This window comes from Narcine bancroftii, chromosome 3 (assembly GCF_036971445.1).
Source record: "Narcine bancroftii isolate sNarBan1 chromosome 3, sNarBan1.hap1, whole genome shotgun sequence".
Classification (NCBI taxonomy): domain Eukaryota; kingdom Metazoa; phylum Chordata; class Chondrichthyes; order Torpediniformes; family Narcinidae; genus Narcine; species Narcine bancroftii.
The window spans coordinates 146784323-146806390 of record NC_091471.1 but is presented as its reverse complement, the minus strand read 5'-3'; the positions used below and the strand labels follow the sequence as shown (position 1 = coordinate 146806390).

The following is a 22068-nucleotide window of genomic DNA, read 5'->3' as shown; positions in this document are numbered from 1 at the left end:
AACAATTTTGCAACATCATTTACAGGACTATCTCCTTCATTCGTACATGTTCCATGGTCATTTCTATGAATGAATCAATCAATGCATTCAGCACTTCTGAAATTACACAGTTCCTGTCATTAAAATTTTCATACCTACTTGCTTTATTTTCACAATAGCCATATATTTTATATTCATTGTGGAATTGAAGGTGTCTAATTTAACTCACAGATTAATACCTAAACTCTCAAAAAAAAGAGCAGAGTGGTTATCTGGAAATGCCTTCATTAATAATTTTTGTGCCCTACAATTCATTGATTCTGAACATATGGTTGGGACCATTTAGCTTTTTCAATTTGCAAGACTAATTTGAGTGTGATAGCTGTCTAAATGTGGAGTATTAGAAGCAATTGTAAACTTACCACATGGATTAATCAGCAGTTCAGTGGGATTGTGTTGCAATTGTAGGGGTGAAGAGGTGTCAAAATAATTGAACATCTCTTTGAAGGAATTAGAATCAACAGACATTTACATCTGACTAAATTATGTTTTATCTGCTAAATATAATTGCTTTAGCTTTCACCTCTTGTTGCAAGGCACTAATATTTTGTAGTGTCACTCATTTAATGTGACACTTTGTGCTTCTTTACAACATCAATGTATCCAAGTCAAACAATGCCAATCATAGCCATTCAAGTGTTTTGACAAATTAGAAAATGTGGGAACAAATTTATGCATGGCAAGCTCCAAAGAACAGGAATACGAAAATTGGCAAATAATCAGTTTTGGGCAATGTGCATAATTTTTAACCTGCTGGCGAACAAGTTCTTTTTAAAAAAAAAACTGCAATAGTATATATAAATTGAATTTAAAAAGACAAAAATACATAGATAGATTGATAAGAAATATACACAGTTACCCAAAAGTACAAGAAAAACTGACTTTTCAATAATGCAGACAGCTGTTTTGTGGTGTCAGTGCAATCTGATTAGTGTAACAAGGAGAGGTTCAAGACTATTGGAAATAAACTGTTCTTGAATCTGGAGGAGCTGGGCTTTAGCCTTTTGTACTTTCTGCCTGAAGGTAGCAGTGAGGTTGTTACCAGGGTGAATAGGGATCATTTTATGATCTTGGCAGTCATATTAAGGCAGTGCCTCAGAGAGATGTCTTCAGTGGATAGCAGTGAGGTTGTTACCAGAGTGATAGGGATCCTTTTATGATCTTGGCAGTCATATTAAGGCAGTGCCTCAGAGAGATGTCTTCAGTGGATGGGATCTCAGGGTGTGCAATGGACCTGACAATGTTGCTGACCATTCCTAGGCATTCCAGTTACCAACCAGTTTCTATATTGTGCCTGTAGAAATTTGCTAGTGTATCTGATAACATGCCAAATCTCCTCAGAAATCTTAGGAAGTAGAGGCATTGATGAACTTTCTTTATGGTTGCCTCAATGTGCTAGCTCCAGGACAGGACTTCTGAAATGTGGACTCTGAGAGTCTAAAGGTACTAACCCTCTCCACCTCAATTCCATTAATGCGGACCAGATGTGTAGTCCTTTGACGTCTCCTTAAAATCAACAATTTGGTCAGTGACGTTGAGAGCAAAATTATTGTTCTGGCACCACCCAACCCGGCTCTTTATTTCCACCCTGGCTTATGACATTTCCAGTTATTCAACTAACAATGATTGAGTTGTCAGCAATCTTGTAGAATGAATTTCTACACTAAAGTTTTGACCCAAAGATTTTGGGATGAAGTCTCTGAAGTGAAGTGAGACTATTACCAGCTGAGGTATCTCTTTCAGTCGCCTTGGATTTTAAGGGAGAGAATCCAACCGAGCTGTACAATTGACAAAGTAAAGTTGTGAGTAAGTTGGCACACTTTCACAGGTATGAATTACTTACTGGCTGACCTCCAAGAATTTGTTGAACATTGCAAACATTTCTTTGATGTTATTCATCATGATTCAGCCCTTTCTAATTAAATATCGTTAGAGAGCATGACAGATAATGTTTTCACTGGAAATTCTGGAATTGTCTGCAGTATTATTAGATAATCTGTTTTAATTTTCTGATATGTGGGACAAATATTGCCCTGAAAGATGAGATCCACCCCCCCCCCTTATCATTTTCAATATCATCTCAGGGAGTAAGCAAGATATTGGTTTCATTCCTCATTCAAAAGACACCCCTCTGATAATGCAGCACTCTCTTGGAACTGGGTGGAAGTTCTGTATTACCCTGATTTTGAACTCAAGTTGAAATTACAAGCTGACTCTGAATTGAGAGGTTTACCAACTGAGGCACTGATGAAGTGAAATATGACTCCAAAACTGTAAAAGCTGCAAATCTGCACCTCAGAAGTTGTCTTCAAGTGTTTTGTTTTTGCATTTAATTTGGTTGAGTGGTGCTAGAACAATAATTTTTAGATTCTCAGAGTCCACATCTCAATTAGTTACTTACAATGAGTCGGCAGATTATCGATTCATCTTTGTGAGTTGTCTCTTGGTAATACTTCACAACAAGAGCGAGCGAGCGAGAGAGCCATTCCTCAACATACATCTTAGTTCCCTTCTGACCGACCGGTCGGAACTCAAAATTGACATGTCGAATGTATGTTAGCGAGGCATGTAGAAGTCATCTACCTGTTCAGCATTCTTTTAACCTACTCAGTATATAAATATAAAAGTGTAAAGGTGACATTGCATTTCGTTTATTGTCGTATAGCATACAATTCATAGAAAAGTAAAATGCATTGAAAAGTTACATCTTATGCAGTACAAAAAAAAATGAAATAGTAAAGAATTTAAAAAAAAACAAGACATTAAATCAATTTTTTCATCATCTCAACCTCATCCCTTAGATGTCCTTGTACTTGGCTGTGAGAAGACATAGGGGAAGAAAAGTATCCTGCCATCCCAGGTGCCCTCTCTGAGATTACAGTCTTCATCTTGGTGGGTTGAGGGGCAGGGGGTTGTGGCGGTAGTCACATGCTTGAGAACATGCTTAAATTTGTTTGGATTGTTTGCTTCTTTTTTTCCCCTGCATAGATTTGATGATAGCAATTTAAAGTTTCCTGAATTTGACAATCAACCTTGGCAAATCTTTCAACGTTCTGGTCCATGCTTTTCAAATTGGCAAGAGGTTTATTTACTTGTGAAAACACATTTGCCAACCCCTTTACAGTGAACAACTTCTGTGGCTCCTCCTTTTCTTTCTCTTCCTCTTTCCTCCTTCACTGCAACTCTTTCTTCTTCTATTTTGATTAACTCTTCACCGGTCAGTTCTTTTGATTCAAAATCTAATAACTTTCACATCTTACACTTCAACTTCTAATTCAAGAGTTTTTGTGAGCTTCACAATTTTCTCTCTAATTTTGTCAACCATATCCTCTTTATCAAAGTCTTTAAATATGTGTTCGTAGTAATTGAGACATTATTTTCAAATTCCATTCATTTTTTAGTCACATCCTCCCATGTTGCTGCGATAGTTTTGATACACTCAAGACTATCACAGCAGCAACATACTCCAGTATGTTTAAATATTTCCAAAAATTGTGCAAAGATACTTCCTCATTATCCATTGCTGCTATAGCTTGTGCAAATGTTGATGGAAGGTAGTAATAAGCTTTAAAAGTTGCTATTGCTCCTTGATTCATTGGCTGAATGATAGAAGTTGTGTTTGGTGGCAAATATATCACTTTAACATCAGGATGAAGATCATCCAGATGAGGGGGATTTCCAGGGGCATTGTCTTGAATGGGATACACTTTCTATATTCTAAGCAATATTCCTGAACACTGGGAATAAAACAATTTACAAACCAGTCTTCAAACAAGGCCTTAGTTATTCAGGATTTGGGGTTGGATCAGTAGTGGACAGGAAGGGTCTGCTTATTAATGTTTTTGAATGCACATGGTTTCTCAGAATGGTGAATCATGTATTCGTTAGATTAACTTGATTCGCGCACTTACCGAATGGCAACTGAGGATGAGAACTGAAAGAGATACTGTGATTTACACCAAAGCCAGGATATTATCTGATGGTCACTATTGTAAGCACGCAGCTGTTAGCCATACGGCCAAACGTAGTTTTTATATTTACATTTTTTCTTTTATTTAAAAAAAGTTATACAGTATTTTTTTAGTCTTGTGTTTGGATGCTTGTAAGTCACATAGTAGAGGAGAGGCTATACACATACGCACATTGTAAATGGTATATATATTGTATATATATCTGTGTGAGTGTGAGTGTGAGTGTGATAGTACTTTCTAACATGGCACAATTGTCTATGTAGAGATAGAATCATGAACACAATAGAAATTTTGGAAAAGCAATATTGAGTTTGGATATTCATTGGAATAAAACGTCAGAAAAAAATAAGATACATTGTGATTACACAGTCACTTCTACCCAAAAGATCCACAGTCTTTTGAAGTGTACCACATATGCTTTACCTGCTTCTGAATGCAAAGGAGCTCGTTTCAAATAGTTCTGGCAAAAAAAACATGCTCAAACGCTCTATGCTATTGTTTCAATACAGTGCGACAGAAAAGCCTCTTTCCACATTGACATTTGCATTAGTTTCACATATCTTGCAGCACTTGTCACTAAAATTACCATGGCATAGAACCAGTGACTTGGAGGAATTTCCAAACCTACATTTCCAATTCAAAAGCAACAAACAACCTGCTGGAGGATTTCAGGGGCTGCACAGCATCAATGGGAGAAAAAGAATGGTTTTTTTTTTTGCTGGAATCTTTCATCAAGAGGTTTCTTCAAAACAGCTTCCTGTGTTACTAATGTCAAAAAACTGTTTAAGATGAAATGGGATGTTTCCTGTAATCTCAGAGAGGGCACCTGGGATGGCAGGATACTTTTCTTCCCCTATGTCTTGAAGTGGAATTATGGTACTGGAGAAATTGTTGATTGTCTCCCCTGCATCGCAGAGGCTTTCCCCATCTTGAAACTAATTCAAGACCCCTTTGAAAGTATTTTGCTCATACCACGAAAATATCTGCAACAAACACAAAATAAGCATAATTCCTTCAAAATATTTATTTGCTATTATAAAATAGAGAGATTGCCTTAGCAAAACAAAGATGATAAATTCAATGGAAATAAACACAATGAAGAATGAAAACTAGCTAAGACATTTACCAATGTTACTCATTTTATGCCATCACACAAAGTTGAGTTCAGTTTAGGAACAACTTGATTCGTTTGTTTTGTGTCCATTCCTTGAAAATAAAACAAATTATCCCAAAGTTTATTTGTTATTCAGTTGCAGATTTTTAGCATCCCTGGCAAGGTCAGCAATAAGTGTCCATCCTTAAGATGTCCTTGAGAATAAATTGTTAACAAGAAATGTACCTTGTCTTCTGATGGAGACAACTGTATATTGTTTACAAAGGGCTTGAGAGAGAGACTGGGGATTTCAACCACACCAACTTAAAAACAGTCTACTATAGTTTCAACAGCATGCTAACTTCACCAGCAGATGAGAGAACACCCTGATTGGGTGTATCCCAATGCTCCTGGTGTCTACAAGGCTGCATCTCGTCCCCACCTTGGATACTCCGATGATATATCAATCCTGCCAAACCTGGCATACCGACCACTGGCAAAATGAAGGAAGCTAGTTTGCAGGGAGATCAGAGCATGGCTGTGGGGATTGAGGGGGGGGGGGCACCGGAGCGCAACAGACTGCTTTGAGACCATGGACTGAAGCTATTTCAGGGGAGTGGCCACCTACAATGCTCATGTAAACATAGAAGCGTACACCAGCTCAGTGACTGTCTACATCCGCAAGAGCATTGAGGATGTCATCAAGATCAAATGCTTCATAACCAGGCTAACCAGAAACTATGGTTGAATGCAGAAATCTGGGCCCTTTTCAGATCTCATGATGCTGCCTTCAGGACATAGAACAAGATAGCACTAAAAATAGCCAGGGCTGAACTCTCCCATGCAATCTGGAAGGAAAAGCATGAGTATGTACAGAAAATCCATTGACAGCTGTGTGACACTGGCGACACCAGGCACATCTGACAAGCGATCAAAACTATAACAGACCACAGGCAACCTTGCGTGTCAAAGATAACAACGCCTCTCTTCCAAGCAGGCTAAACATCTTCTGTTCACAATTCAACAAGAAAAACAGACTGATGTTGAAGAAATCTCCATGTTCCCCTCATGAACAGGTCTTCTGCTTAGATGCAGCCAATGTGAGGAGAACCCTATCCAAGGTAAACCCACACAAGGCAGCAAGACCAGACAACATAACAGGTTGGGTAATGAAGGACTGTGCAGATCAACTGATGGAGGTTTGATTGGACATCATCAATACATCACTGCAGCAGTTCATCATCCCTGTTGGTTTCAAGACAGCCAGCATCATCCCAGTACCAAAGAGGGTGACAGTAACAGGTCTCAATGACTACTGCCTGGTGGCACTGACTTTCACCATTATGAAATGCATTAAATGCCTGGTGATGGAATGCATCAAATGCAACTTCTTGAGACACTGGACCCATTTCAATTCACCTACAGACAGAACCATTCCGCTGCCAGCCGTTTCCTGGTCGAGGGTACTGATGACGTGGTAAAACATCGTTGAGTCTGAGGTTATCTGCCTGAGGTGAAACAGCGCTTCAGCTTGCCCGAACCATGTGCGTGGGCGAAGCGTCCAAAAGGGGGCAGTTTTAAAGCGACTGTGTTCATTGCTGCCGTGTCCTTGCTTGAGAGGCCAGAAACGTCTAGGGCTCAATCTCAGTTCAGCACACAGCTCTGGTCACCTCAATGGAGTACAGTTTCATGAAGATGAAGAGGAGGAAACTGGTAAATTGTAGTTTAAATGTTGTGACAAAGATTAGATAAAATGAGTTTTTTTTGGAAGTGGATGTGGAGAGACATTATGAGAAGACAAGGCAGAGATATTATTTTATTATTTTCTAACATTATTCCCTCAGTGCTGGTCAACAAGCCCAAACCCTGGGTCTGTGTACCCTCCTCTTCAACTGGATCATTGACTTCCTCATTGGAAGACAAATGGAAACAATTTCTCCTCCTCACTGTCAATCAACATAGGTGTGACTCAAGGATGTGTACTTAATCCTCTATTCTACTCACTCTACACACATGACTGTGGCACTAGGCATAATTCTAATGCTATCTATACATTTGCTGATGACACCCACAGTTACCAGTAGTAACAGAGACAGCAATGATGAAGCGTACAGGATGAGCTCATTGAGTGGTGTCACAACAATCACCTTGCAGTCAACATTCGCTAAACCAAGGAAATGATTGTGGCCTTCAGGCAGAATTCTGGAGAACACGATCCAGTCCTCATCAAGGTGTCAGCAGTGGAGAGGGTCAAGAAATTCAAATTCCTGAGTGTCAACATCTCCGAGGATTTGACCTTGGCGCCTCCATGTTGATGCAATCTCGAAAAGGCTCACCAGCAGCTATCCTTTGTGACAAGTTTGAAGAGATTCAGTACGTCACCGAAGACTCTCAAAAACTTCCATAAGTGTACCGTGGAGAGAATTCTGGCTGGATGCACCACTGCCTGGTATGGACGTGCTAACACTCAAAATAAAATAAAAACTCCAGAGGCTAGTTAACTGAGCCTGTGACATCACAGGCACCAGTCTTCACTCCATCAAGGGCATCTATAAGAGGAGGTGGCTTAAGAAAGCAGCTTCTATCCTTAAGGACCCCCACCACCCAGGCTATACTCAGCTAAGGTAGAGGAGCCCAAGGATGAGCACTCAGCAGCACAAGGAAAGCTTCTTCCCGTCTACTGTCAGATTCCTGAATGAACAATATGAACCACAGACACTGCCTTACTTTTACATTTTCTCTTGCACAATTTTTATTTATTTTGTAAGGTGGTTCTATAAATGTTTTCACTGTGACGCTTTTGCAAAACAATGAATTTTGTGACACGTTCATGAGATAAGTTCTGATTCTGATTCTGAAGATATCCAAAAGATCAAAACCCTGGAGCAGATGGATCAACCATCGTGAGATTTAAAGTGATTTGTAAAGAATTAGAATGAGGCGGGTATTTATTTTTTAACTCAGGGATTGGTATGGATCTGGAACTCATGATCTAGAGGGATGACGGAGGCAGAAATCCTAGTAACACCTAGTTGAGTTAGTACCTGAAGAACCGATGGCTGGCAGGTGGCAAATCTAATATAGGAAGGTTAGATTAGGTTGCAATCTGTCAACAGTACAACTATAGTGAGGCAAATGCCCTCCTGTATATCATTAATTTCTATGATCGTATGAAATTTGCCATGCACCTTAAACTGAGCAGTTCCTTATGCCTTCTTATCCTAGACTCCCCCACCCTGCAAAACAACTTTGTCACATCTACTCTGTCCAGGCCTTCCCTTCCCACTCATATACCACCTTAAGCAATCCCTTACTAATGACAGAGCGTTGATGGCATAGGGATTACTTGAAGTGGTATGTGAGTGGAAAGAGAAAGGTTGACAACCACTGGTTTAGATTGACCCTCTTATAGAGTTTGCAGAGTTGGTTGCCTCAATTATCACAATGGAATTTGCTAAATAGTTTTGAGGGGAGTTTGGTGTTAAGTATCAAACTGTAGTCAATAAAGTGTATTTGATGTATTTAAGCTGAAGAACTCTTTCATGGTCCCTCTTAGATTCCTGAGGTCGTTCATATGAACAGAAAATTTGCGACTACAAAGATGAAACTTAAGTAATTCAACAGAACAATGGAGTATCAAACTTATGTCAAAATAATGTTTTTAATTGGATGAACTTTTAATGTTTTTAGATTATTTTGATGTTGCTGTTCAATGCTTCCAATGTTTTCATTACTGCTTAAGAAGCCTTCAAATAATTATTTTTAATGTCCACTGAGAAGCCCAGATAATGTTGCAAATCTATAGCTGAGGCTCTATCATCAGTCAATGATTTTTTTGAGCTTCTTTGGGAAGGGCTTGTTCTGGCCCATCCACATATACATTGCTTTGTTACATCTGTCGCTCAGCTCAAGGCTGGACTCAGCCAGCAAGTTGACCTCCATGGATGTGGTCAAGGTTACTCCAAGTGTGGACAGTGGAATCCACTCAGCAAAATTCTAAAGTGCAATTAATTATCCTGAAAGTTTGAAGTGACCTTATTGTGAATCATCAGACAACATTTCTGTGGGAAATTAGGTACACTGTAAAGCTTCTTATTTGCTATGAGCCCATTCTTTATGACTGAAATTGCCAAATTAATGCCCTCCATATATATTAAAGTTTGCAACACATTTTGACCAGTTTTGAGATACACAGAGACTGAAGATGTTGAAATTTGAAGCTAAACAATCTACTGGAGGAAGTCAATGTGCTGATCAGCATCAGTTGATATTTTGGGCCCAAACTTTTAATTAAAACTGGGTATATGGAGAAGAAAAATTAGTGAAAAGAAGTCAGGTTAGGAAGGAGTATAACAGGGACTTATGTGGGCTTGGTGAATCAGGGTGAAACATGAGGACAAAAGCAGTAGATTGGTAGATGTCGGGCAAAGGGAGAGAGAGGCAACAAAAACAAAGGGGTTAAATGGAGGAGGTGAGTCATACAGGTGATTTAAAAATTAGGGAGATTAGTGCGACTCTGTTACTGAGCCAATGACCCAGATTCAAATCCAGCACTGTGTGTAAGGAGTTTGTATGTTCTCTCGGTGTCTGCATGGGTTCACTCTGGTTTCCTCCCAACCTTCAAAAACATACAGGGGTTGTAGGTAAATTGGGGTTTGGGTGGCATGGACTCATGGGCCAGGAGGGGCTACCAGTGGTAAAATTTAAAAACAAGGGCTACTAGTGGCAAAATCTAATTTCTGCATTGGGAGTCTTTGATTTCTCAAAGTTCAGAGTACATTCAGAACATCGCATACAACCCTGAAATTATTTTTCCTGTGGGCCTGGCAAAATATCTACTTATCTGTAGTGCAAAAAACTATACTCACGTAATTATTGGGTTAACATAATTAACTCACATAATAATCACCTAATTTCAGTTCACTATTTTATGTATATCCTGATTTTATGTATATCCCAATGTCCTCAAGAAAATATCTCCAGTGAGAAACACCATATTGCAACATGTTGAGAGGTGCTAAGGGGACTGGAACATTCACTTGAGAAATATATCGCCCCAGTCAGAGGCAGCATTTTTTACCCCTAAATCAAACTATTGTAAGTTGAAATCCCAATGCAAGACATGAGCTCATGATCTAAGATGACACTCTGATGCAATAAGACTGAGTGATGGATTGATGAAGCAAGCACGGCATATTAAATAGAACCCTTCAGGCCATTCAGATAGACACAATAGATGCCATCGACATATTTTGAATGAACTATGTTTCCCCGAGTCCATGCACATCCCTCAACCAAAACAAATGAAGTTTGTTAAATCTTTTTGCAGTTCATGGGCACTTGTTGTGCCCAGAATGGCTGCAGCCAATTAATTGGCAATTAACCCATCTGAAAATTCCAGTGGATGCAAATAATACTGTTTTAATCCATTTTCAAATATGCAATGTTTTTGCAATATAATGTGTCCCTACAATATTGTATAATTAATTTTTGTATGCAACCAGCTCCTAATGACTCAGGTGGCAATAAATGTAAAATCAAATTGCCTTGATATGTAAGAAGTTCAATGCATATATTAGTGTAAAATGTAAAATACATACAGAAATGTACATACATGCCATTTCTCATGCTAAGTCTGTGCAATCCCAGAGATTTTGATGGGAGGCCTCACAGTTCTCACATTAGACACAGTAGGAGCATATTGGAGTCCCTAGCATAATGCCTGGATCACAATTATTACTAAGGGCAAAAACTGTGTATCAGCTAATCCAACACAATTTTTTTTTTTACACAAATAATACTATATGTCATCAAATGCTGTGTGAATTGACACCCTTTCAGATAAGACGGAAGGGAATTCCTGTTAAGCTGGTCAATTATGGTGGATGTTATTTATTTATAATGACCTAGATGCAGGCCAGCTGACCCACCTAAACTTTAGCCCCTTTCACACTTGCAAGTGATCCTAGGAATCAAACGTCAATCGGCCTTTAAAGTGGCAAGCGTGAAAGCAAAATCAGCTCAATGTTGGCGTCAGATGACGTCATCTCATGCTGGGGATTGACGGCCTCGACCCCTAGAACAACCCCGGCATCTGCAGACACCAGTGTTGCAATCAGGCAAGTGTGAAAGGAGTAATTACATTGTGGGATTGAAATGACTGAAGTTTTTGTGTGAGGGCAGGAAGGAAAGATTAAAATGAAGGTATAAACTTTGTGATGGAAAAGTCTCAGTGCGAGAGAGAGAGAGAGGAAATAAACAGCAAAAAATAGCAATAGCAGACAATTTTTAAACAGCGTGGGAAAATTGGTAGTGCTATCATGCACAATTTATAAAGACCATGAGAAAAATGCAATGTTGGACCTGACTTCCCAGAATGCTATGTGACAGAGAAACCCCTCTATGAATATTCTATGTATGCAGTCGGACTTACAGCCTTTTCTCTGCCACATGAAATTCTGGGAGGGCAGGTCCACCATTGCTTATTTCCCACGGTCTTTATAAATTGAATGTGATAGTGCTAAAAACTTTCCCATAGTCTTTATAAATTGTGCACTACCAACTTTCCCATCCTGTTAAAAATTGTCCGCTATTACTATTTATTGCTCACACTTTCCCACGGTCCCTTATAAAGGTTTATGTAGGTCAGCACAACAACAATGGGCTGAAGGGCTCATACTGTGCTGTACATAAAGCTTAATTATGTTATTACTATGCATGATTAATTTTGTTCAAATATAAGATCATAATACATAGATCAGGATATATGGCAGGTCCACCATTGCTTGACGCGTCATGATGTCACCAGTAGAAGGTAGAACAGCCCTAACCCCAGGGATGGCTCCTTGCAAGTGTGAAAGTGTTCAATGTCCCAATTAGGAGTGGTCAAGTGTGAAAAGCCAAACCCCCATTCAATCCCAGGACACTGAACAGCCAGTTTAGTCAAATGCAAGTGTGAAAGGGGCTTTTGTTTTCTGATGCACTTGCAAAATATTATCTCTCATTCCCATCAAATTTCCTTCGATTCTTTTGCCATATGTCTGCATTGGGACATTATTTACAATAGCCAGTTAACTGAACAGCATGACTTTGGCATGTTCGAAGAAATCAGATCATGCAAAAGTAGCCCACAAAATCATAAGGGCAACATGCAAACTTCATAGAAATAGCACCCACTGTCCGTGTTGAACCCAGGTTCTGGAGCCACAAAGTAGCAATGCTAATCTAATAAGATGAGGCCCCAAGCCAACATCTAACTTAACCTAATTCACCTATACACCATCCTACTTCCATACATGGCAGAAATAGTTGGATATTGCTTACATTTGAGAAGCTAAATTTGTTTAAGATAATTTTGTTCATTAAGCTACAATTATAAATGCATTATGCTTGACTTTTTGGGAAGTCATTCAGTTTTTATCCCTTGTTCTGTTTTTATTGTCAGGAGCGCTCTCATATGCTGAACTTGGGACAAGTATAAATAAATCAGGTGCCCATTACACATACATCCTGGAAGCTTTTGGTCCACTGCCTGCTTTTGTTAGAGTCTGGGTGGAATTGATCATCATACGGTGAGTACATTTCCAAAGTTTTAATGCTAACAGTTAGAGAAGTCCCATCTGTGTGTCAAAATGCTCTGTTATTGCCCATGTATTCTTGTGACAAAAATGATGCACATTTTAGTGGAAATCTGAAACCATGACATCTGAACATATTTCAAAAATCCATAAGGTACAATATTTTCAATGATTGATCTTTCCTTTGAAAAGTTGCAGATGAATATGAGCAGTAATGTTTTCTTCTTCCTTTTTTTCTTGAAAGTAGGGTAATATATTTTTAGTGCGGCACCTTTTCACAATACACTTTGACCTTGATATTCTGCATAATTTTCCAAGTTTCTTGCCTCTGACAGACTATTGATTTTATACTGATGCTCAGGTAGAATTTACATCACTTTCAACACATTTAGCTGCAATGTTTTCAAAACGTTGTAGTTGATTTACTGGGTTATTGATTCATTCCCATACCCTCATGTGAGATTATAGAGTCTGTGCTAGCGGAATGAAAGATGAGATCGGTAGTCAGTGGGTTCGTCCAGAACTTGTGAGTTTATTTTGTCTTGTACACAGCGTTCTTAAGGTGCTTGAAACACGTGCCCCCTCATGCTGGAAATCACATCAAGGCTACATAAGTGCACGTCCTGTGCGCATGCAGGCACCTTGCTCTTAACGGAAGAGGAGGATGTGCGACACCATCTTTGGTGTGGCTGTTCTGACGGCATGCCCAGAGCCACTTCGCCTGACCACCAAACGTGTAGATCGCCGCACAACATCCCTCCAGAACCAGCGATAGTGTCCCCATTATTCAGAGAATGTACAGTCTTGTGCTTGATAGGGAGTAATCAGCATGGTTTTGTCAGGGGTAGATCATGCTTGACAAACTTGATTGCGTTCTTCGAGGGGGTTACAAAAAAGGTTGATGAAGGGAAAGCTGTGGATGTTGTCTATTTGGACTTTAGTAAAGCTTTTGACAAAGTTCCCCACAGGAGGTTAGGAAAAAAGGTGGAGGCATTAGGTATAAATAAGGAGGTAGTGAAATGGATTAAGCAGTGGTTGAATGGAAGGTGTCAGAGAGTAGTGGTAGAAAATTGTTTGTCCAATTGGAGGCCGGTGACTAGTGGAGTTCCTCAGGGTTCGGTCCTGGATCCACTATTATTTGTTAGATATATTAACGATCTGGATGTAGGGGTAGAAAATTGGATAAGCAAGTTTGCGGATGACACAAAGATTGGTGGTGTTGTGAACAGTGAGGTAGATTACCGTAGATTAAAAGGTGATTTAGGAAGGCTGGAGGTGTGGGCTGAGAAATGGCTGATGGAATTTAATACTGATAAATGTGAGGTGCTGCATTTTGGAAAGGCAAATTTAAATAGGTCATATACATTGAATGGTAGACAATTGAGGAGTGCAGAGCAACAAAGGGATTTAGGAGTTATGGTAAATGGTACCCTCAAGGCTGATACTCAGGTAAATGGTGTGGTGAAGAAGGCATTTGGAATGTTGGCCTTCATAAATCGGAGTATTGAATTCAAGAGTAGGGAGGTTATGATGAAATTGTACAAGGCATTGGTGAGGCCAAATTTGGAATACTGTGTACAGTTTTGGTCACCAAATTATAGGAAAGATATAAACAAAATAGAGAGAGTGCAGAGAAGGTTCACGAGAATGTTGACAGGATTTCAGGGTCTGAGTTACAGGGAAAGGTTGTGCAGACTGGGGCTTTTTTCTCTGGAGCGTAGAAGATTGAGAGGGGACTTGATAGAGGCGTTTAAGATTTTAAAAGGGACAGACAGTAAATGTGGATAGGCTTTTTCAATTAAGAAAGGGGGTGATTCAAACTAGAGGACATGGTTTAAGATTGAAGGGGGAAAATTATAAGGGGAACATGAGGGGAAATTTCTTTACGCAGAGGGTGGTAGGGATGTGGAATGAGCTTCAGGCAGACGTGGTCGAGGCGGGATCATTGGTTACATTTAAGGAAAGACTGGATCGTTACATGGATAGGAGGGGACTAGAGGGGTATGGACCGGGTGCTGGTCAGTGGGACTAGGAGGGTGGGGATTTGCTACGGCATGGACTAGTAGGGCCGAACTGGCCTGTTCTGTGCTGTAAATGGTTATATGGTTATATAGTTTGGCCGGTTGCACAGCGACCAGTTGTTCTAAGTCCAGATGAGCTGGCTTCAGGTGATCGAACGTGAAAAATCCTTTTTTCCCTCAATGTCTAATGTGCCCCATCTGACAAAAATGTACTCACAATTTTTTAAGTCCTTGGGGATAGAGGCAGGTGCCTGGCTGTGGTGGGAGGGCAGGCTGGGCAGCAGGTTACCAAGTCTGTTGCAGAGCTTTTGTAGAACCACTGTGCTGTCTGTCTTCTGCACAAAACTGTATGTGTCCTCCCTTTATATCATTTAACCTATTTAGAATCAGAATGAGGATTTATTATCAAGTCATGAATTCAGAGTTCACAGCAGCATCAAGGTACAAACATTCATATTATAACCATCTTATAACATTACTCTTTCTTTGGCTTGGCTTCGCGGACGAAGATTTATGGAGGGGGTAAATGTCCACGTCAGCTGCAGGCTCGTTTGTGGCTGACAAGTCCGATGCGGGACAGGCAGACGCAGTTGCAAGGGAAAATTGGTTGGTTGGGGTTGGGTGTTGGGTTTTTCCTCCTTTGTCTTTTGACAGTGAGGTGGGCTCTGCGGTCTTCTTCAAAGGAGGTTGCTGCCTGCCAAACTGTGAGGCGCCAAGATGCACGGTTTGAGGCGATATCAGCCCACTGGCGATGGTCAATGTGGCAGGCACCAAGAGCTTTCTTTAAGCAGTCCTTGTACCTCTTCTTTGGTGCACCTCTGTCTCAGTGGCCAGTGGAGAGCTCGCCATATAACACGATCTTGGGAAGGCGATGCTCCTCCATTCTGGAGTCATGACCTACCCAGCGCAGTTTGATCTTCAGCAGCGTGGATTCGATGCTGTCGGCCTCTGCCATCTCGAGTACTTCGATGTTGGAGATGAAGTCGCTCCAATGAATGTTGAGGATGGAGCGGAGACAATGCTGGTGGAAGCGTTCTAGGAGCCGTAGATGATGCCGGTAAAGGACCCATGATTCGGAGCTGAACAGGAGTGTGGGTATGACAGCGGCTCTGTATACGCTAATCTTTGAGGTTTTTCAGTTGGTTGTTTTTCCAGACTCTTTTGTGTAGTCTTCCAAAGGCACTATTTGCCTTGGCGAGTCTGTTGTCTATCTCGTTGTCGATCCTTGCATCTGATGAAATGTTGCAGCCGAGATAGATGAACTGGTTGACCGGTAGTGTCTTTGATTCATTGTTTATTCACGAATCTGATGGCAGCAGGGAAGAAGCTGTCTTTGTGCCGCTGAGTGCTCGTCTTTAAGCTCCTGTACCTTAGCAGACTGAAGAGGTCATGGGCTGGGTGGTGGGGGTCTTGGAGGATAGAACCTGCTTTTTAAAACACCACCTCACATACATGTTCTCAATGGAGTGAAGTTTGGTGCCTGAGATGTTAACAATGCTCTCCTTACCAGACAGTGACGCAGCCAGCCAGAATGTTCTCCACGGTACACCTATAGAACTATAGCTGCTGGTCAACCTTCTTTATGATTACATCAATGTGCATTAATAACCAGCAGATCCCAATGACAACAGCTTGGGAAACAGTCATTAGTTCAACGATGCACCTTAGGCACCCCCTTGAACTATTGATGCTGGTCATGCCCCAATGTTTCCTTGGGTCCTAAACAGGAAATACTGATAATCCCTCAGCCTGTTAACAACAGGATGACAGGTTAGAAGTTCAAATGGACAAACCATGCTTTTTCAATCCTAGTGCTGTATTTGACCACAAATCCTGCTTTAGATCACACCAATAGAACCACTAAGATTGCCACTATTCACTGGTGAAACAGCCATCCATGGTTTTGGTGCTATGAAGCAGACCAATTCCAGGTACTTCTGTCAGCCAACCACACTTAACACTATATTCTGCTACTTGTAATTTAACTCAAACCGAGTCTTCTTCACCCATCATCTGTGCGATCAATGACTTTAACTTTAGATTTTAAATTTACACATAGAGCAGAGTAGCAGGCCCTTTCAGCCAACGAACCCATGTGGCCGAAATATTCCGATTATCCTACAACCTCCGGTACATTTTTGAATGGTGGGAGGAAAGCTGAGCACCCAGAAGTCCCTTACGCAGGCACAGAGAACTTACAAACTTCTTATAAACAGCGTGGGATTCGAACCACGGTCCTGGTCACTGGCGCTGTAACAGCATCACCTAGACTTGATCTGGCTTCTGGTTAGGCAGCAGCGTGACTTTAAAAATTCACCCTTGTTTTTAACTCTCTGCATGTCTTTTCTACATCCGATCTCAGTGACCTCCTATTGTCCTATAATTCTCAGATGCACGAATCCAAATCTGGTCTTTTATGCTTTATCAATTTTAATCACTTTGCCACAGGGATGATGCCTTCAGTTGCCATTGTCTCTGAGGTCTGGCATTCACTCACCAAGATTTTCTGTTCTTCTGCCTCTTTCCTTCCTTTAAAATGCTATTTCAGATTTTTTTTTGGATCAATTATTTGGTCCAAATAGTTAATAGGGTAATAGTCAGAGAAATATTCTTACAGCATGGGAACAGTTCCTCAGACCCAGCCCGTCTATGATGAACAACATATCCTCCTGCTTTAGTCCCACTTACCAAAATTAAGCTCAAACCCCTCCAATCACTGAGTGAAGAATTGTTCACTCATGTCCCTTCTACATCCTTCACTCCTCGCCTTATGGTAATGCCCTCTTATCTTGGATGCTCCTATCTTGGAAATAAGCTGTCACTATTCCCCATATCTATGCCTTTATTGAATTTATAGACTTCAATTGAGATTCGCTCTCAATCTCCTATGCTCTCAGGAAAACAAGCTTCATTTCTCCAGTTGCTCACCATAATAGCCCTGAATTGGCATTGTTCACTGATATTGGCATTGTTCATTGTTCCTTTAGAACACATTGAGTTTTTAAGATCAAATTCTCATACAGTCGTAACTTTTAGAAGGAAAATATATTTGTCAAAGAGCCACCATTGATTACCCTGTTTCCTTATTTCTGAGCATTTCTCTTTCTTCCCTCGAAGGTAAAAGATTTGCTACATACATAAATGTAAGAAGCAGAACAGGGTCCGCAAACTGCTCACCATGTAATAATGTTACTAATTATCTGATTATGGACTCAACTGTACTTTTCCAGCTTGCTCCAGAATGCTTGATTGGTTATTAAATTATAAATTAATAAATTATTGACAGTATTGCTCAAAAGTAGAGAAAATTCATCTGTGTATTTTGGGAAGTGATTAGAAATCTGATGCTGTTGAAAAGCGTATTTAATATTTGCTTTAATAATACCCTTGCAAGGTCGCATATTCATTCCGTTATTTAACATGACAACATTCCACTATGTGCGCCGGAGCAAATTGAACTGCACTTCTATCAATACATTTGAAAAAAAAAGCTAATTCAGATGGAGAATTTGATTTCTTAACAATTGAGCAAAAATTGCAAATTTCTTTCTTGTCAAAACCACAAGTATTTAATCGCTAAACATGACATGGATAATCAGTTCACATTTGTGTTCAACCTACTACAAGAACAAGTTGGAGACAGGGATTGCCGCTGGTCAGGATATGTGCTAACAATTGCTGGCTATTGTAATAGCAATTGCAAAAATTAGATTTTTAATCCTGTATATTCTACATTGGAAATACTCAAATCAATGTTAAGGCGTCAATGCTAGATCCATTCTAGATCAAGTGACCTATTTTTTTTTCTGTTACATGTCTGTAAGATACTGGAGGATTGTCAAAGACAAGACAAAAATACTTCATTTATCATTAACATTTGTTTGCAGAGAGTTTCAAGAAGAGGAAGAAAAAATTTGTGGCATTCTTTACACTGAAACATAGTGAGGAGGTCATGTATTGCAATCCTTAAAAGGAAATAACTAGTATTATACATGTTGCATGACCTAATTCCAACTCGTACTCATCTAGGTCCAAGAAGCCTGTCATGTACACAAACCACACAAAATCCATTTTCCAATGTTTGCCCTGTAAAGGCTCGGCAAGAGGCGGCACTAGTCCAGTGCCCTTATCAAGATGAGAAAGAGAAGCAAAAGAGAATCTCATCAGAGTCATCGAGAAGATCTTGTCACCTCCTCTGATGCCACTGTCTCCTACGCTCTTGTAATCTCTGTAGCCATACAGCCCCTTGTTGCCCCCAGTGGTGTTGACGAGCTCCAGCCATCCATCACTCTCCTTGGCCCTAGTTCCGAACCCCCGCTGTGATTAAGATGTTGTCGGCACTCCTACGGGAGCCCTGCTCGCATTTGAAACCCTCATAAATCTTGATCTCACTCTCTGATTCTGCAGCCTGGTGTGAGGCCTTTGGCCTTCACGCTCCATACTGGAGCCTGCTCAGTGGCTGTGTTCTTCTACCCTGGAGGGCCTTCACGCTAGCTCCTTCTACTTGGTGGGTTGGCATTCTCTGTCTCTGGTGCACTGTGCCAGTTCACTGTTCCCTGAAGTTGCTGATAAGCACTGCCATTTCCGAGGTCTTCGATGTTTAAAAAAAAAACTGCTGCCGGCCCTTGTTCTACAGGCATTTTAAACCTGTGCAAGGTAATCAGCCGAGACTCTTTAGCAACTGCACTCTTTCTCAATCTGGGCACATGTGCCTATATTACCGCCACACATCGTCACTCTCCAGATCTCAGATATGACTGTCATCCAACCATTGGCTGCCGATGACAGCTACAATGTCCATATTATTTTTCTTGTCAAGCTCCAATGCTAAACCAATAACCTTATCACATTCTATTTGCATCCAAGTCAAGTCAAATTTATTATCATTTGATTCCACAAGTACAACCTGACTAAATAGTGTTCTCCGGTTCGAAGTGCAAAATGCACAACCAGACATCATACTCCTGCAAGACGAGTATTCATATATACAAGTTAACAAATAAATAATTGTTGCATGAATATGAGAGTCTCGGATGGTTAGTGTGAGTATTTCCTTTCGTCATTCAGCATTCTCACTGCCAGTGGGAAGAAGCTGTTCCTCAGCCTGGTGGTGCTGACACTCATACTCCTTTATCTCTTCCCATGATGGGAGCAGCTGAAAAATATGCTGTGCGCAGGGTGGAAGGGGTCCTCCATGATTTTCCATGTCCTGCCTCTATCCCATTCTGCTCTCTTCATATGATGGGCTAGTTTGGAAGTTTGGGTCACTTGGGATCCAGGCTGAGCTGGACGCTAGATTCAAAATCACCTTGGTAGAAGGAATCAGAGGATGGTAGTAATTGTTTGTCAGATCAGAAGCCCAGGATCAGTGGAACGCCACAGAAATCGCTGCTGGGTCGACTTTTGTTTGTCATCTATATTAACAATTTGGATGCAATGTGGTTATCGAGGCTGGAATATTTTCAGAAGACAACTAAATTGTTGAAGAATATTATCCAAGTCTGCCACAGGATTTGGATGAATATGGGAAATGGGTCAAGGAATGGCAGTTGGAATTAAACCTTGACAAATGCAAACAGTTGCAGTTTGGTGAAATAAAGCAAGGCATGACTTGCACCATGATTTCCCTTGGACTGTTGTAGAACAGAGGGATCAAGGGATGCAGATACCAAATTCCCTGAAATTGCCTGCACAGCTCTTGAGGGTGGTGAAGGTAATATTTGGCAGACTTTCATTCATAAATCAGAACATTAAGTACAGAAGTTGGAATGCCAAATTACAGCTGTTCATAATTTTGATGAGTATATTTGGAGTTCTGGTTACCCAACCAAATGAAAGATGATATCAAGGGGCTTAAGTAGATGAAGTGACTGGACACTGACTTCCCTAGATATTAGAAAGCTGAGGGATAATATTATAGAGGCTTAAAAAATCCTAAGTGGCATATACTGGTATTCACTGGTAGTGTGTTGTGTTGATGGCTGCCTCTGCCCCAATCTGCTCACTTATAATCCTGGTTTCCTAAACCCAGGACCCTTCTGAAGACCCTAACCTTAGTTACAAGCTAATAAAAGTGTTTGTTCTCCCTCCAGTTGTGAGAGTTTTTATTCACGCTACAATCTTATTAGCTTATTCCCTAAATGATGGAAGCGCTACTCAAGCCAGGTATACTGCTGATAGACCCTCTATCCCCCGACGCAGCTGAGGAGTTCATGTATTGGCTAGACTGTTTCCAGGCCTACCTGAATGCGACCAGACCAATGAACTCTGAAGGTCCGCACTTGTTTCCAGGGTAGGAACGAAAGGGTATGCAGCCCTCTTTGACTGCTCTACATATGATGCTGCCATCAAGACATTGAAGACTCGGTACCTGAACTCGCTAAACGAGGTTCTAGTGAAGTACCGACTTGCTCTCCGTCAACAACCAGGCGAGACCATCAATGACTACCTGCTGGATCTGGATATTTGCCAAGTGCAGGAAGGAAGCGGGGTGGGGGTCCGCTTGAGGTACATGAGGCAGCGACTACTCAAGTTGGGAAGGAAGAACCTGCTTAGCCACATTGTGCTGGCCAAATTGCTCAACAGGCTAAGCTTGAGGATGACAACCTCGAAGCCAGCGTACTCGCTCGCTCAGGTAACCCCTTCCAAGGACCGGCAGCTCCTGCTACCCCAGCCCTAACAGCTGCCACTTCCCATACCAGGGAGTGCTTTCTCTGCAGCAAGGGCCAGAATCTCTGATCTCATTGCCCAGCAAATGACTCAGTGTGTTCCAACTGTGGCAAGAAAGGACATTGTGAGAGAGTTTATCGCGCGAGGGGAAAGCAGGGGAAGTCTATGCCCTGCACTGCTCCTGGATCTGATTCCAGCCCCAAGCCGTCTGGCCCGAATTCTCCTGAACCCATTTGCTGCACGACACGGTGGCAGTGAAGAAATGGCACGAAAAGGCTCAGTGGCTGTCTTGGCACAACCCAAATTCAAACACGGCGCCATCATCAGAGGAGGAGGAAGAATGGGGGCCATCTTGCTGTACCACGAGGTCGATACCATCTTACCCATGCAAGGTAACCCAGGGCGGCAAGGGCCATTTGAGTGAGGAGCATGGAGTCTCCAGGGTTCTAGCCTTGATAGTCCTAGACCAGGACAGACCCCACCAGCTGAGCAGCTCCAAATTAACTGTGAAGATAAACATACATTTCACTAAATGGCTAATTGACACAGGCTTTACTGAAAGCTTCATAGACTCACGGACTGTGCAAGAGTACAACTTGAAGATGTATCCTTCTAATTACCACATTCTTCATGTATTCAACAACATCCGTCATTCGAAGGGGGGGAATTCTGTAAATTTCGCTTGAATGTACTTGATG

General features: G+C 41.1%; 1 protein-coding gene across 2 annotated transcripts in view; it reads left to right on the top strand.

Moving 5' to 3' along the window:
• slc7a11 (solute carrier family 7 member 11) overlaps positions 1-22068 on the top strand; it is a 158624-nt gene that overhangs the window by 4284 nt on the left and 132272 nt on the right. For both annotated transcript variants that reach the window (XM_069925388.1, XM_069925389.1), the window contains exon 2: positions 12548-12674. In XM_069925388.1, the coding sequence (XP_069781489.1) occupies positions 12548-12674 (127 nt within the window). The remainder of the gene's footprint in view (positions 1-12547; positions 12675-22068) is intronic.